This window comes from Lepisma saccharinum, chromosome 11, assembly GCF_977018435.1.
Source record: "Lepisma saccharinum chromosome 11, izLepSacc3.1, whole genome shotgun sequence".
In the NCBI taxonomy this organism is placed as follows: Eukaryota; Metazoa; Arthropoda; class Insecta; order Zygentoma; family Lepismatidae; genus Lepisma; species Lepisma saccharinum.
In genome coordinates, this window is record NC_139239.1 from 80694782 (window position 1) to 80712379 (window position 17598).

A 17598-nucleotide genomic window follows, 5' to 3' on the forward strand; every position below is an offset into this window, starting at 1 on the left:
TTCAGTGTTTTATTAAACTTCTTCAATCTATGAAATGTGTCCCTTCCTTTCTTTTCATTTTAGTAAATTGAGTAACGTGCTATAGCACAGTGGCACGTATTAAGCAGCCGCCACTGAATGTTAGGGTAAGCTAGTTTCTTCCCCTTGGTTTATTGATTGATTGATAGACTTACTTTATTTTACTTTGCTTTTTGTGCCACGTTTGGCTAATTTGTGAAGATGGGGATGAGTGATGAAATTGATGAATGGACACTACAAACATCCATGCCCAGGCCAGGATTCGAACGCATAGCGCAATGTGCTAACTACTCTGCCACGGGGGCCGGCTCTTCCCCTTGGTACAAAAGTAAAGAATAACAGCTTTCTTTTTACCATATCATACACATATTTTCCATTGACAAGAAGTTGTCACAACATGAAATTTAAACTATACGAAATTAGTCAAAAATTCTCATCATTATGCTATTATTAGAGGAGGAAAGAGAGCCCAGAAGGACTATAGTATAAATCAAATGAAGGAAATAAGATATCTCACCAGACATTTGACCATTTTTGAATATGAGGCCTTCAGATAAAACCATTATCCTGGCTTAAGATATGACTTTACCATGAAATCAAATTGCGATGTTGCCTGGGGGGTATCAGTCTGAGTTTGTTTTTTAAGTCCACTTTAGGCACAGCAAGGTTAATCGAGACTACTAGACCTACTGTTTAAAGTGAGATCCAAAGCACTGTGTACCTCCACTAGGTATCATACCCAGGTTCCCTTGATTACAATACAACAATTACTATGCCATCAGGGGGCCTTGGGGGTGTATCAAAAGTCAATAAATTGTGATGGTGATATATGTTTCATTTAGTTCAGGACTCCATGTATCAATATGTATTCCTATTTTACTTTGTAGAATATATTTTAAAAAAACAACATAATATGCATCTTTCATCTTCTAAAACTGCTCAATTCTAGGTCATTTAGGTTGAAGATATGATGTCAGAGAATTAATGAATTTACATCTAAGATAGATGATTCTTGTAGCTATGTAGTGTTTGTAACCTTTCTTTCAAACATGCTCATTACATTTTGTGCACTAGAATAACTAATATTAATGTGCAAAAATGTATTCAATTATTATAAATTTATCTGTGCAGTTTGCTCATATCTCACTTAAATGTGCAATTTACTATACACCAATTCTTGCAATAACAAATATATGGAAAACCACTTCTTCATTATGTTATTACTAATGCAATGAAACATATAATTTATAATGGTATATTTTTGACTATAGATAATTAATATATAAATTAACTATCAGAGACAATACAAGTATTTCTAAGCAATCAAGAGATTTGATCATTTTTTGTTTTTTGATGTTTCCAACCTTTTATTTCACATATGATTGATAGATTTAACCTTGGACAAAATAATTCTTTATTATCATGCAATGAAAAGTATTAAGTAGAGCAAGATAAAAAGTGACAGGCTCCTACTAGAGTTTAGGATATGATTCATGTAAGAATGCCATGAATAAAATTACTTTAATTTTAACAGAACACTATAAATAGATGCAACGAAGAGCACAAATAATTAGATTCCACATATTAAATTTCAATAGTACTTTAAACGGTGTTTAAAAACTGATACTGACTCAAAGAAGTAGAAAGTAAATAATTGTATTAGCTTCATAAAAAGTACTGTTTATATATTTTTACTTATAATGATGACATCTCCATGTTTATACAGTGGAACCTCGAAGAAATTTCAGCAAAAAATGCAGGCTAGACTAGGACATGAATCCATATCTCTGTCATATCATGCTGGGGTCAAGTCCTGGTTTGGCCAGCATTTTTCACTGAAATTTATATGTAGTACAGGGTGACCCAGTGTTCATCTACCATTTTGATTTGACTAGTACTCATGTGGGCCCACAGTAGGGATGACGTGATGTGCGCATAAGTATTCAACGAGATACATGCATTTGATGATGAGACATTTTTCAAGAATAATGAATCTGTTGTCATGACGCAGTGACTGTTCAGATGGCACTTCAATATTGGAAGACATGGGAGAATACCTTACATGTCCGCCAGATCTAAACACTCTCAAGCAGAGAATTGTGAAGAAAATTAATGCCATACCAGCAGCCACATTATTGCGAGTGCATTAACCAGTTGGACGGCATCTACATGGTGTTATTTTCAAAACATAACAATGTTTCTTGTGTAGTGACAAATGGCATACATGTGTGTTTCAGGTATCACTGGTGTCAATAAATCTGATCAATGATTGAAGACAGTATAGGTTTCAAAGTGGTAGATAAACGCTGGATCACCCTGTACATCTGTGTGTGCAAAATAGTAAAGTGGAACCTTGATTTGAATGTTTTTCAGGGGACCAAGGTAAAAAAAAAAATGTGGTAACATAAAATCAGAACATTTTGCTGTGTTGGAACTGAGACGATTGAATGTATAATGAGGGTGTAGGGGGAAATGTAAATCTGCGAATATAAAATTGGTATTCCACTGAACCTACAATATGTTTCTTAACACAACTATATTTATGTTCCATGAGTGCTGATGTGCTTGGTAATGGCATGTAGCATTTACAATGAAATAACAGATTGTAGTAAGTTCCTCATAAAATTCTTTTACCGTGATATTTTTTTAATGATCCTAAAGAAATCGAAATTATTAAAATATAGTTTCAAAAGTATATCCATAAGTATATTCATGATATTAACTTCTATATTATCATGTGAGAACCAAAGGAAAGTAATTCCAATTTATCAAATCTACAGGAGAGAGGAAATCATGTATTCTTAAGTATATGTCAGTAAATTGGAGATACGTGACTCCACCTTATTGCTAAGGATTAGAAGTGAAGATATGCCAATCAACTCCAAATAGAGCTCTTCCGAGGAGATTATTTAAACAAAACTGAAAACCGCATTTTTGAAGTTGCGTTCCTCTGGTTCTCATATGGTGATATGGTATGTTTTGACATCAGATAGGGATATAATTTGTAATGGTATATTTTGATTATATTAACTATCAAATACAAGAGATAGAAGCAATATAGAGTTCTGCAAAGCTGAAGAATATACGTATGAGTGGTGATGAACTGTCCATGAAGAAATAAAAGACATCACGAAGAACACATCACAATTGTTCATAATCATCTAGATTTGATGTGCCTCCCCGATGGCGCAGTGGTAGCGTTGTTGCCTTGTAATCAAGGGGTCCCGGGTTCGATACCCTGTGGAGGCACAAGTGGTTCGGATCCCACTTTAAACTGTAGGTCCAGTCCCAATTAGCCTTACTGTGCATAAAGTGGACTTAAATCACCAAATCAATCAATCATCTAGATTTGATTCTATGTGAAAATTTTAATTTTTTAATAATAGAAACTGTGAATCAGTGATGCACATGAAAGAAAGTAAACAAAAGTACATGTTTTCATAAATAATGTTTGAATTTGTTTTTAAGTCCATTTTATGCACAGAAAGGCTAATCTGAACTGGACCTTCAATTTAAATTGGGATGTTCCACCACTGCGTATTGAACCAGATAGTCCTTGATTACAAGGCAAAGACATTACCATTATGCTATCAGGGAGGTCCTGATTAATAATTATGTTCTCTACTTCAGATCAATGTCTATGTTCAGTATTTCAGACACTAGTCTAAGCGATGAAAAATTGAAACAATACTTAACTCTAAATCAAATTCTTCTACAAATGTTCTGTGTTGTAGGAATGTGTAAACTCCTCAAAACTGGTTTAATTATTTATCTCACATAGTGTGAGTAAGGGCATGTTAGTTCACCATAAGAACAATGCACGCTTGCTTACTTGCATTAATATTGCATTGATAGTGGTGGATATGGATACTATCTGCCACCTCAGAAAACATAAGCACTGATATCTATATTAATAAATGCAGAGCCAATTAATGGTACCTCACCTATTTACATATGTGATTAGTCATTTTGTTTATGTGTGTGTGTGTGTGAGAGAGAGAGAGAGAGAGAGAGAGAGAGAGAGAGAGAGTGTGTGTGTGCATGCGTGTGCGTTTCTGTCGACACTGAAATGTAGAATAATACCCATTTTTTTAAAATGCTTACAAATGAGATAATGATGGTACTGAGTGAGATACCATTGTGTTTACAATTATATATCAAATGTACAAGAACCTTAAAAGAATAAAATGCAAATAAATAGCACTATGTGAATACTTAAATCTCTTAAGTAATACATTAGAATGGAAAGGAGTTTCATTTTTCTTTCTGGAAGTAGAGGCGATTAATAAGTATATTAGTTCATATTAATTTCATCCTTTCATGTTTAAGAAAAAATATGTCATTTTCACCCTCCTCAAACATTTTTGCATTTCTGCCACATGATGAGGATGAATGGTGATTTGATGAAGTTGAAGTGTCAAGATTTTAACCTGGATGAGATCGTATGCTTACGCCACCAAGACAACAATATTACCATGATAATAATGTACCTTAAATTGATTTCTTTTTCTATTGCTATAGCTTTCAATCGTAAAATGTTGAGAAACAGTAGAGCAGTTTCATTGCATTAGGACAAGAAGTGGTCTTACAAATTCTGCTTTCATTCAGCTCGTTTTCAGATTGCTACTCTGCAACTACTAAGAAAACTAAAGAATGCATAAGGTATGAAGAGGAAGGGAAGCAGGAGATGAAGAGTGGAAGGCATTCAATGTAAACAGCACAAAAGCAGGGCTCGAAATAGCAATAAACTGCAAAGCCAAAGCCAAAAGCTAGGAAAAAATTATAATTTGAGCAATCCTTTAAGCCCAATAAAGTTAGTTAAACCAGAGAGAAAACGAAAAGTTACGAAAACGATTGAAATTAGTAATTTGAGTGCCTTATTTCGAACCTTGCTTTAATTATATGGATAAGGGACAAAGTTTAGTAAAGCTATTAATGACTGAACTCAAGAATTCAAGTTTAACTAATTTTATTGGGCACTCGTTTTTCTTACAATTGTTAGTAATAAAATTGGTGCAACTGCAAAAACAGTGGTATGCATGGCAGAAAACACTGTTATAAGCTGTTAACAGGAGAAAAGTTAGTATATAAATCTCCTCCACCAGTAAGTTTACATGCAAAATTCTTTGCCAGATTATAATGACATAGGAAAAAAATTAAGAAAGTTTTTGCTACAGAATATCTTTGGAAAAGTTACATAAATTTGCATCTTAATTTAACACTGTACATCATTACACTATTTTCAATTTGATATTTCTCGAAAGCTGATTTGTCAGAGGTTAGATACAAAAATATAATCCTATATGGTTACTTCACTACAACTCTCCATGCAAGACTATATAAGGTAGGGTGTTCTAATTTCTGCTAAGGTTGGCTACATGCAAAACAAACACCATATCTGACATTAGCAGGGATGCCCAGCCTAATTCCTGACCCTATCAAATCATCTACATACATAATTATCTTTGCAGAAACTTCATAGCACAGTATGTAGCAAAATATTAGACTATCATGTACAATAAATGTTTACTATAGGCACTAGCACCACATCCACAAGAAAGGACTACATTAAATATCTTACCTGCATGCTAATGCATTACCTTGGTTCTTTATGTAATGGCATTTGTGAATCATTATGTAAATTTGCCAATGGTTAAGGAAGCTTCTAAATCCACATTTAGTTTTTTAATTACTTTTCTCTTGGAAAAATATCTATGGACAATTCATGAATATACCTACTCTTAAGGTACAGAAGAGGTGATAACAATTGAATCGAAAATTTGCCTTAGAATAAAATAAAGAATTCCCATTGAACAAAATTGCCTTCTAACAGCCGTATTATGGACAACATAGACAGCCAGTGATATTCCTCAAGGGAGATTATATCACTCCACAGTACTAAGAAAGCAAAGATTATATAGGCGTAATTATACTATACTGTAAACAAGCTAAGTATTTAAAAAATTAGGCTGAAAGGTAATATTATGTGTGAAGATGCTTATTGTGTGTTCTTATTTAATAATAAAACACATAGTACAACAGGCCGTGAGGGCCTGTGCCTATTGACCAATTGCCAGCATCACTCCCACATGCCTCATTAGGTGGGAGTTCATCCATCCAGTTACAGCGTAACATGTGGTCGGCACGAAGAACCCCCAGTCATTGTTGTAGGTTTCCATGACCAGGTTACACTACTCATTCGTACCTCTCCAATTTATCTCAATGGTAGGTGGCCACCAGTTCGATACACTGGCTGAAAACTTGGGAGAAAAGTTGTTACACTCTCCCCCCCCCCCCTGCCTCCCCTCAGGAGACTCGAACCAGTGTGCATCACATAGCCCAATCCTGATACGTTAGACCACATGACAATGATGCAAGACTCTTTCCTATCTCCTTTCATAATTTTTTCATTGCCCCTTCCTGCTCCTTTCACTTAGTGGAAGTTAGAAGATTTCTTTAAGACTTGAATTTACCTGACATAGGTAATAGTAAAAAGTGCATGTTGTTTAGCACATGCTCAGGTTTAATTTCTCTGCTTGAAACTACATTAATTTTAGAAATATGGTACTCATATATTGTGATCTCAACTTAATATTTTGCCCAAATCCAAACTACATTGTTTGATACAAGAACCAAGATATACATGCAGACACACATCAGCTTTTCTTTCACTCAATCATACACACAAGACAAAATTTCAGCTATGAAACTCATTGCACTACACATCAACTTTAAATACCATAGCCACAAAAAGACATGCAGAAGATCAATGCAAACACATGACTATGTTAATTTGAGAGAGGGATAAGAGAACAAAAGAAAAGTACAAATACTATACTTCGCTTAATGTGATAACTTAGGTTAAACTTTGCTTCTACAATGAACATGACATTATTTAAAATTTTATATTGTAGGCACATTCGATATCAATGATAATTTTTAATATGTTTTCTTTAGCAAAGGTAATATGCTCACTTCCAAATGGACAACAAATGTATTCCTACTTCTTTATATTTTACCAAAATGTAATAATTTCAACATAAGGAGTGCACGAGTCAAGTGTAACTCATGATGTGAATCAGATCAGGAATGAGGAATCATATTTCAAATTATAATATGACCACAGCCCAAGATGAGATCCATACAACGTAGTTTTAAAAGAATGCTACGAACAAAAATTATACATGCTTCCAAGTTTTATATATATTACCATTTTATATTTTAAAAAAATGATCTACTGGCCTTTTTTTAATCAATGTCTTGCCCTATACTCTTGAAAAGCTTCTAAAAACTAATTCGATTTTATATTACAAAACTTCTTTGAAGATATTTTCATGTCGGTTTATCCAAAATTAAATGTCATTCACAGTAATAAAATGGCAAATGCTAAATTATTTATCACGAACTCTCAAATATAGTAGGAAATATGGCAATGTACTATTCCTTGCTTAGAGCAGTTTCTACAGCTTTTTTTTACGTCTGGCAGTACTTCTAACACGTATTATTTTAACAAAAGACACTTTCAAAAAATAAATATCTCAAAAATAAATTTAAAGTCAATGAAAGAAAAATATTTTACACAGCACTATGTATGCATATATATATATATATTTATATCTGCTGATGAATCTACCTCATGAGCAACTACATTTTCTCTACACTACTTTGTACTTTAGCATTGCAAACGTGGGTAATCTGTATTTCCAGAGAAGGAAATATGTCCAGCTTGCAAAGTGAATCAAATTAATTTCAAGATTATAAAGAAAGATAAAAAGCTTTTTCTTTTCTTGCAGCTTAATTTTTTCCACCAGATATCTAAATGGTATGGTACCCTGTACATGTACAAATTGACTGTAATTACTTTAGGTGAGTCAATATCAAAAATGGACTACACCAAAATGTTTCTTTTCGCCACTGATACATCGAAAGCAGTGCTGGCAGTGCAAAGTGTTCACACATGTGCATGTTCTTGTAACAAAAACCGTGTACACAGACACAACAACAATGGTGCATTTATTTGCAATTGTGCTTACTCATGTGAAGCATAATTACAAAATTCACAAATGCACAACTAGATATGCCTTGTTGAAATAATGAGTTTTCTCCTCTCAAAATTACAATGAAATGTCAGATATAAAATAACTGCTAACATATTGTTAAGAAAAAAGCCAACTATCAGAAATGCACACACACGCACAAACACAAACACACGTGGGACAGGGCCAATTAATCAGTTTTCTTATCTGTTTCAACCTATAATAACATATCGATATAAATCTACTGATCTGATATTTGTACAACTAGACTGAATTCCTTCCAAAATACTGCAACTTTTCATTATCATTATGAATGAAAGAGCAAAAGTAATGTATATTATTTAAGTAAAATTCTAAATATTTTTTTTCTTGGTGATGCAAATTGCTTGATAATTTCATCATAATTCAATTTAATTGCAAGTGAAGCAAACAAATATTATTTTAATTGAAACTCCTCAGTTTTATTTATGAAGCTTTTATAAGGATTAAAGAAGAAACAAGATATTTTGAAATGTTAAATTTATAATTGACCTGAATTATTGAAGTAAATATTAAGCCTCCCCATGCCGACAAAGTCATGAAACAGCATCCTATAAATTTATCATATAATAAAACTCATAAAGATAAATACAAAATTGTATTTCACACAATGTGTTGTCAACTTATCAAAAAATGAGATAAAATTACAAGTATCTTATTTTGGCTTCCAAATTTTTGGACTGATTTCAATTCTTCCACAGGGATGGAAAAAGAACATGTTGTGAAAAGGTTAAATAAAACATGGTTAAAATAATTAAAGGTGATAAAATGCATAAAAATGTGTTGTTCAGCTTCAGCAGCATGAACAGGACAACACATTTTTATAATTTAATCATTCTTAACTATTTCAACAATGTTTTAACCTTTCCACATTATTTTTTCATCTCTGAAGAATGATGGAAGTCAGTCCAAAAAATTGGAAGACAAAATCAGGTACATTCTGTGATTTTATCTAATTTTTAATAAAACTGGTTTAACTAGTTTAGATATGTGTGAAAACTAGGTAGAATGATATACTATGGATCAGTGAAGTATCTTTAATATCAGAAAATTTTATATTTGTGTTGGCAAAAGTGTTATTTTGGTATATTTCTAATTTACACACACACACACACACACACACACAACCTCACGCACTCATTGAATCTGACACTCCCTAATTTAAAGAATTCTAACTACCAAAATCATCTATATTATATTGTACCGATTTCCCAATAAACATTTATCTAACTACTTAAAAGTAAAATTTTAAATTACACATGAATTTTATGTTTGTTAGGTTTTGTTTAAAATTTTAAACTTTGTACAATTACTGTGTATTAACCACATTGTAAGTATTAGAAGACAAGTGGTGTTAATAGAAAATATTTTATAAACTGGGAAAGGCACTAAAATTGAAACATGCACATCTGTCGTTAGGTACACTTTCAGCGCCAGTTCTAATCTTTCGTGTCTGCATGAAATATTTTTACAGATCCGAAGTCACGTAAAGTAAACTTGATCCCACGAAAGATCATTGCATTAATTCTGTTACGATGTATCAGCAAAACCTTGAGTTTTGATAGCGTAACTCAGCCAAAGTAATCACTGTTCTTACTTCTTTCTCTTTTTGTCTTCCTTCTATAATGATAATAATAAAGCACATTAATATCTGTTACATCTCAGCGTACTACAGATATCAACAATGTATATATCTAATATATGCCGTGAGTAATTTTTAACAAAGCCACTAGCCTTGATCACTTGTACTATGCCAAAAATGTTCTAAAAATTTTACTACATAAAATAATGCTTTTGTTACATACACATATATCCAGAAAATATAAAATCTGGACAATATGTAAGACACCTGGATGACAGTGCAACAGAGGCTGTTTGAATGTATTTGTACTCTGTTCTCCCGATTATTTGCAAATCAGGCTCTTTGAGACATGGATATAACATTGCAAAATCACCAAATTAATGAGAAGCGTTTCTTTTTTGGAATATGATTTACCGTTATCTTTTTCAAAGGGCCATTGTGACCCTTTCGGGGTTTAAAGAGATTTACCTGGAGACCGACTTTAATCTTCTTTGTCAGAGCTCCTTGCGGGAACACAGCCTGGACTTGAGGAACAACGGTGGAAGACACCATACCACCTTCAGGACCGATTGCGTGCACTTCCTGGCGGATGCGTGACACAATCGCAAAGTACTGAGGGAAGTCGTTAGTGAGTATTCTTGTGATCCTGTTTGTGTTCAAGTCTTCTAGTTGATTGAGATCTGAAAATATAATATCAAACCAACCGTTAATATTTCTTTCTGAAAATTAATTCCATAAATATAATCTGCTTTCCTGAAGTTCTAGCTGTCAATTGTTACTCTAATTTTCTGTGTTGATATAGCATCACAACTTCGTGAAAACTTGGCCACTTAGTTATTATTTTTATGAATATATCATATACTTTGGTTTTCTAAAGTAAATGTATAAATACATAGTTTCTTCATCTAAGGAAAATCTATTGCAGTGATCTGGTGAACTATTAAGGTTCTCCATGCATCGTTTGTAATTATACAAATGTAATTATATATGTATCTGATTAGTTGTTGATTTATTGATTTGTTGTTTTAAGTCCACTTTATGCACAGTAAGGCTAATCGAGACTGGCCCTACAGTTTATAGTGGGATCTGAACCACTATGTGCCTCCACCGGGTATTGAACCCGACACCCCTTGATTACAAGGCGACGATGCTACCATTGCGCCATCTGGGAGGCCTTAGCTGATTAGTAGAATACTGTCTATCAGTTTTGGTAAATTTTACATAAGTACTATAAAGATACTGACAAATGTTTCATACCAGCCTATCCATAATACATGTACTAATATTGTTTATAATTATTATTTTAGTGTATTTAATCTATCCTTAATTAATATATTCAATATACTTCTATTTTTACCAAAAAGACAAAGTAGTGCATTTTTGGTGCTCTGTCATTCTCTTCTCTTTAATGTAAAGAATCAAATTTATAACATTAGGTACACTTTACCTTTCTGTTTGACCTTGAGTTAATTCAACAGTATTTCTTTTTAATGCAATAATCACATTAAAATTGAACATTTTTAATAAATACACAATTCTTCCTAAAATATTCAGCTGAAAGCTCATGTGGATTGTATTTACTGAAGTCTTCAGAATCTTCTAGCAGATTATCTAAGCAGGTGATTTTTTTTTTAAATATAGAATATCAGCATGAACCTTCCAAGTAAAAAACAATTTCAAAAAGAATTTGCTGAGAAAGGCCCAACCTAATAATTGAGTATGAAATGTGACTCAAACTAGATTCGAATCTGAAACTCCAGAATGTCACTGGTGTAATGTTTGAGCCAACTCTGACTTACCATATAATGATCATAATCATTTTCATTTCTACATGTGCCTATTATTATATAGCTAAGGACATCATCAGAAAAATATTACTACCAAAAAAAAATTTTTAAAAATCTATATACAAGTTCAAGGAATGTTATGAAATATGGAAAACACTAAAAACTTTTATAAGTGAACGCATAATATTTTTTAGTTTGCACTATAAAAACCAATTAATGCATTTACATTCCTTAACCAGCTGGAATTTTCTATTGGTTCCAATTGAAATTTCAATTGGATTGAATTGGTTTCAATTGGAATGAATCTAATTCTATTGGATGCCTACTACAGCTATCAGAATGTATTGGTTTCAATCGGAATCTCAACTGAAACAAATTGGAAAATCAAGACGGAATCTCAACTGAAACAAATTGGAAAATCAAGACAATTTCCAATTCGTGAATTGTATCCAATTGTAAGTTTGTATATATTGTAGAATCAATATGTTATCAATTCATTTATTGACTCAAAGCATAGGTCACCACATTTCCTGTAATTTATAAGTTCTTTGGAAAAACAACACACTTGATCTGAATTTTTTCTGAATTCTAATGCATACTATAGGAGTCAGATTTATCTTAATAAACACCTAAGAAGAACTATTTCTTAAGAACATTAGTTCTTGTTTATTTCAATATGGAATTTCCATGGTTAATCTTGTGTGTATGTAATGCAATTGGAAAAATTAGCAATCTTTCGATCAACTAAGTCGATTTCGACAATGTTTTGTTTGTTCTTCACCTTTTCAACTGTTGTGGGTCAGATTCTTTGTTTAACCTTTTTTGCTGTTTTTGCATGTATAAAGGAAGAACAACATGTTAATTTATGACTGAAGCAGCATGTTTTTTTGATTTTCTATACGTGTGTTAAACACAATGAAGCTACAGCGTTAAAAACGTTCATACATTTGAAAAAGTCTTGTACGTGAAAGCTTTTTTCTAAGTTATAAATTCCACATGCTTTACCAGAGATTTATTTTAGTTGTCTTATATGATTTCTCCATTGCATTTACAGTTCTATAGATAAGATTTTTTCATAAGCAATATATTGACAATAAAATACTTTCCAATACAAACCCATTCATTACAATTGACCAATCGGTTCCGATAGAGTGTCTAAAAACTCATATTAGCTATTGGAACCAATTGGAAAAATTTCCAGCTGGGTATAATTATTATTATTGGTACGAGAATTTTTAGAATTCTTGAATGCTGTACAGAGTTCCGTAAGTGAGATATTGTTTTAGTGATTATGATTAGAGGGATTTTAAAGGGAAGTCCCTTTTTTTATTTTTTTAACACAGATCATGGAATAAATAACAATAGTGTTTATAATTAATTATCTTCCACCAACCAAATTACATGGTTTTGACTTCCCCTTTTTCCCCTTTTCAGCCAACATTCCCTTTTTTTTCCTTCTTCAGCCCACATTCCCTTTTTTAAAACATTTTCCTTTCTGGTCCCTTTATTGACCACTTTTTCAGCTTACATTCCTTTTTCCCCCCCTTTAAAAAAAACATTTTCCTTGGTCCCTTTATTGACAAGATATCAAATACTTTGAAAGTGTACATATCTGCTAGATTTAGACTTTTATTGTGTACATATCTGCTAGATTTAGACTTTTATTGTGAAGTTTTTGAGAATAGTTTTAACTTAACTATATGACAGTGATGACAGTATTGAGTGTCAGTGAATGTGGCTATGGAATGTGGTAAGCTGTTGGAAGGAAGATTTCATTGAAATGGATAGTAAGATTTTTCGCTGTACTTCACCTTCAAAAAAAGGAAATGAAAAAGGACTATAGTTTATTTTTGCACTCCACTAAAAATATTATTTTAAATAAAAGTGCAATATATACCATTCATATATAAAAAGAGACACATTTAGTGGAGTGCAAAAAAACTATATAGTCCCTTTTCTCCCTTTTTTTGTCAATAATTTTCCCTTTTTTTCCGTTTTAGAGGAAAATTTTTCCCTTTAAAATCCAGTTTCTAATTATAATTTTCTCTTCAAGGAAATAAAATAGGATATCACTCCCTTATTTGTATTTCTTACATCATTTGTAGTGTAAGTCATGGTTACAGAAATTTCTTTAATAACTTAATTCCTACACTTGGATCCTTCCTGTGTGTACAAAATGTAATGTATATTTGTAGAATACAGTAACGTTTGGTACAGTAATTTCTAAAATGACTACATTCTCTACAAATTTACATGATGTATAATTATCTCATTTCTACAAAGAGGAAAATAATAAAACAAACCTTCTCCATCAAAGCTCTCATTAAGCACTTCTTGGATGGCTTCTTCGCTGGCTTCTAATGTGTGCTCTCGCCATGTCTCCCCATTGTCTGAACGAAGGATCACAATTTCACGTTCCTTTCCTCGAAGTGAGCCAAAATGTGGTACTTCAATGATCACAGGTCTGGTGAGGCAAAAATGCAACTCAGAACAAATCCTCAATATTCTACTCTAAATTTGAGGAAAATTTTGACAAAAGAAATAGCTATAAACATTTTTTATTTTATATTTTCATTTTTGTTTATTTTAAAAACATACCCCAAAGTTATTGGGTCTAAATATTTTCATTTCTAGCATCTTTTGATAAAAGTAATAAAAGATAAATGCAATGCTTCAAACAAAGAAGATGAAGGAGGTTTATCGCCAAGGGCAAAAACTTAAATACTTCAAAACAGAATGAACATGTAATGAAATGTCATAAATGAAAAGTACACCAAAAAATTTAATGAAATACTGAATTATAATATGATATTGCCAAACAGTATGACATTAATATAGAATTGACATATGACTGTGTTATATAAAAACAGCAAGATGTTATTGTGAGCTTAAATTTCACCAACAGGTTTTAACTTCTCGTCTATGATCTTCACAAAATTCATGTAGCGATGAAGTGGAAAAACACTTTTTATTAGGGAAGGGCCTGATAAATCGGTACTCTATCAGTATCAGCCAATATAGGCATATCGGTTTATTATCGGTAATATTACCGATCTGGTATATCTACCAACATAATGTAGTGAAATATTCTGCCATTTTGTTGTAATTTTTAGAGATATAAACTCCATTCCCTACTTTCTTTAAAGTAACTGTCTAAATATTCAGCTTCTTTTGTATTGTAACATACATTTATTAAGGAGGTCAATGAACCATTCAAGTTCTTCAAGGACCATTTGGAATTTTATATAGATCAGTAGAATAATGTATATCGGTATCAGTAAATTTTATATCAGTACTTTATCAGTTATATCAGTAATTTATCAGTATCAGCCAAAATGTAATATTGTTCCATCCCTACTTACTTAAATGTACTAAGTTTAAAATATAGGCACAATAAACATATTTTATTAAAATATGTTTACTCTGATAACAATTGTGAGCCAACACTTACCTTTTGTTTTCACAAATTCATTTCTTACTAAGACTCAAAATGTAGGGGCTAAAGGAAGTTGAGAACTTTAGGGATAAAATTTATAGTAGTAGGGGAGGGTGGGGACAATTGTAACAGCGAGTTAATTGTAACAGTGCCTCCCCCACGTTTATGCTGTCAGCTGCAGGAACACGTTTCTCACAGCGCATGCGCCGTTGCAGGCATGTTTTTGTGCGACAGTTAGAACAGCCAGTGGATGCAGCTGGAAAGGTGTGGAAATAAAAAAAGATTTTTCTGCATGGTGATTAATATTTTGAAATCTTCGTTATTTTATTTTTAGATCGAAATGCGTAAGGGAAGCAAGAAACAAAAGATATGTAACAAAGCGTGGGTGTATCGGGTATAAAACATATAAATGTGGCACTCGAGAAGTGCAGCATTGTTCCTGAAAGTTTGATATTAGTCAATATGGAGAGTGTGGGGCTAGTTGTAACATAATGGGTGGGGTTAAATGTAACAGTGTTACAACTTACCCCATTTATCGATGCAAGTTGTTGCATGATAGAAAATTAAACTAAGCAGTGAGTTAAAGGTGAAACTAACTTGATCTATTCTCCTTTTCATATATATAATATATATCAGGCTACATTTTTCATTTTTGAATTTCCACATTACTATATACAGTTCATTATAATATTTAGAACTAAGCAGTGAGTTAAAGGTGAAACTAATTTGTTTGTGAACAGTTATAATCATTTTTATGTTATCATTGTTCCTGATCACTGATGAAAGTTTAATTTTAGGTTTTCATTACGTTTACTGTTCTTATTTAGATGATAACTGTTTGCTAAACTGAGGTTTATATCACATAACGAAAACATAAAGACACATTTATCTTATACTTGCCTTCATATCAAACTCTATAGCGTATTTATGTTTGTATATGTTTAACTTTTGTGTATCTTGTTATAAGTAAACAATGGATCATACTCTATGTCTTTGTTACATTTTACCCCATTGTCTGTTACAACATACCCCACCCATAGGGCAAAATGTAATGTTTGCATTGTCCTTTTCAAACACATATTTTAAATATTTATAGAGAAGCAGTGACCTCGTATCTTTGCCAACCGTTAGAGGAAGGTTCAAAGAACATTGTCGTGCTGTGGTAAGATCCAGGGATGTAATGCTCATCTCCTATGATCACTTTTGTAAAAAATGTTACAATTGTCCCCACCCTCCCCTACTTTTTTATAGAAAAAATAGAGAACTATCAGTATAATCAGTAAAAATTATTGACAACTCTACAAACACAACGATATGTTATTATATTCACTGTTTAATGATATATCGATCTGCATCCTGTAAAATTTCAAAGCAAACACACAATTACATTGTCGGATTAATTCATTCTTACCCAAGAAATTTGGCTCCAACTGGTCCCAATTCCAGAATTCTGCTTGCCAAAGCTTCTCCTTCCATAAGAGGTGGTGGGTGAGTGAGTTTATCCTTCTTCAAATAACGGCATGTTACCCTCATTGGCATAGAAGCTTTTCGAGGAGGTATGATTACCCTTACTCCAGAGTGACGACAACCTCTCATTGCACCTCCACGGGCATCCACCATGAAGCTAACCAGGAAACTTCAATAGAAAGAAATAGAATATTTTAAAGACTTTCCCCTCACTCTGCAAATTTACTGTGACAATATTAAAAACTAAGGTTCACTTTCTCTATATAACTGTCCTAATGTTCCATATCATGTAATTGGATGTAATATACTAAAATGGCAAACGCTGAAACTAAAGAAATAATTAAAATTACAGATAATTTGCATGTTTCCTAATTAATACTGAAATATAGCACAATTATTCATACACAGACAACTCTACCTAAATTCATTAACTGATGTAACAACACTCATATTTATACTAAAAACATGTTTCAATACATATAAACACAAAGTTACTTCTGCAAGTTGTGATAATAACAATATATCCATACCGTTAATTAGCCAAAAGCTGAATAATAAAGTAACAACTCTTGGCTCTTAATACTCTTTCTTCTTGTGTGCAAAAATTTCATTAGAATTCTGACATCTAAAAGTTTATCTAATTTTCGCAATACATTTTTTTTTAAATTACATGCTTAACCATATAAAAGAATTCTCTGAAGAAAATCTTCTCTCTTTATGGTCTGTATAATACAGGGAATCGTTAAAAATATTTCATTTCCTTGCAACCACATAAATATAAGAAAAATAGGTTACAAATTGCATGCAAAACAAAATAAAAAGTTTCATCTAGTATTGACTTCAAATTTGCTAAAGCTTTTACTGTTCGAGTTCATTGTTTTTAGTTAAAGAGCTTGTAAATTTATTTGCACAACAATGGCAAAACAATATAATAGCATATAAGGAAGTATTTGCATTTCCAACTTAATATTTTAACTTATCATCAAATATACTGGGTACTTAAAGCTATATAACAATATTTTTTTTTTCTAAAATTGAATATGTACGTAAGTTCTTAAATGTTTCCATTTTGGTTAAGTATATATTAAGATGCATTCTAATCAGTGGCGGTGATTGGGTTCCAAAACCGGTGAGGGGGGCAAGGTGCCAAAACTGTGGGGGAGGGGGGCAAAGACAGTATATTTCCCTTTGCAGGTAGGGTGTAGCATAGTGCAGGGGCAAAAGTGGCAAAAT

At 32.3% G+C, this 17598-nt stretch overlaps 1 protein-coding gene across 2 annotated transcripts in view; it reads right to left on the reverse strand.

The window, feature by feature from the left end:
• Window positions 1-4997: 4997 nt before the first annotated feature.
• LOC145994943 (uncharacterized) overlaps window positions 4998-17598 on the reverse strand; it is a 103658-nt gene continuing 91057 nt past the window's right edge. For both annotated transcript variants that reach the window (XM_083131457.1, XM_083131458.1), the window contains 3 exons: window positions 16310-16534; window positions 13766-13926; window positions 4998-10355 (listed from right to left, as the gene is read on the reverse strand). In XM_083131457.1, the coding sequence (XP_082987583.1) occupies window positions 10045-10355; window positions 13766-13926; window positions 16310-16534 (697 nt within the window). In that variant the 3' untranslated portion in view covers window positions 4998-10044. The remainder of the gene's footprint in view (window positions 10356-13765; window positions 13927-16309; window positions 16535-17598) is intronic.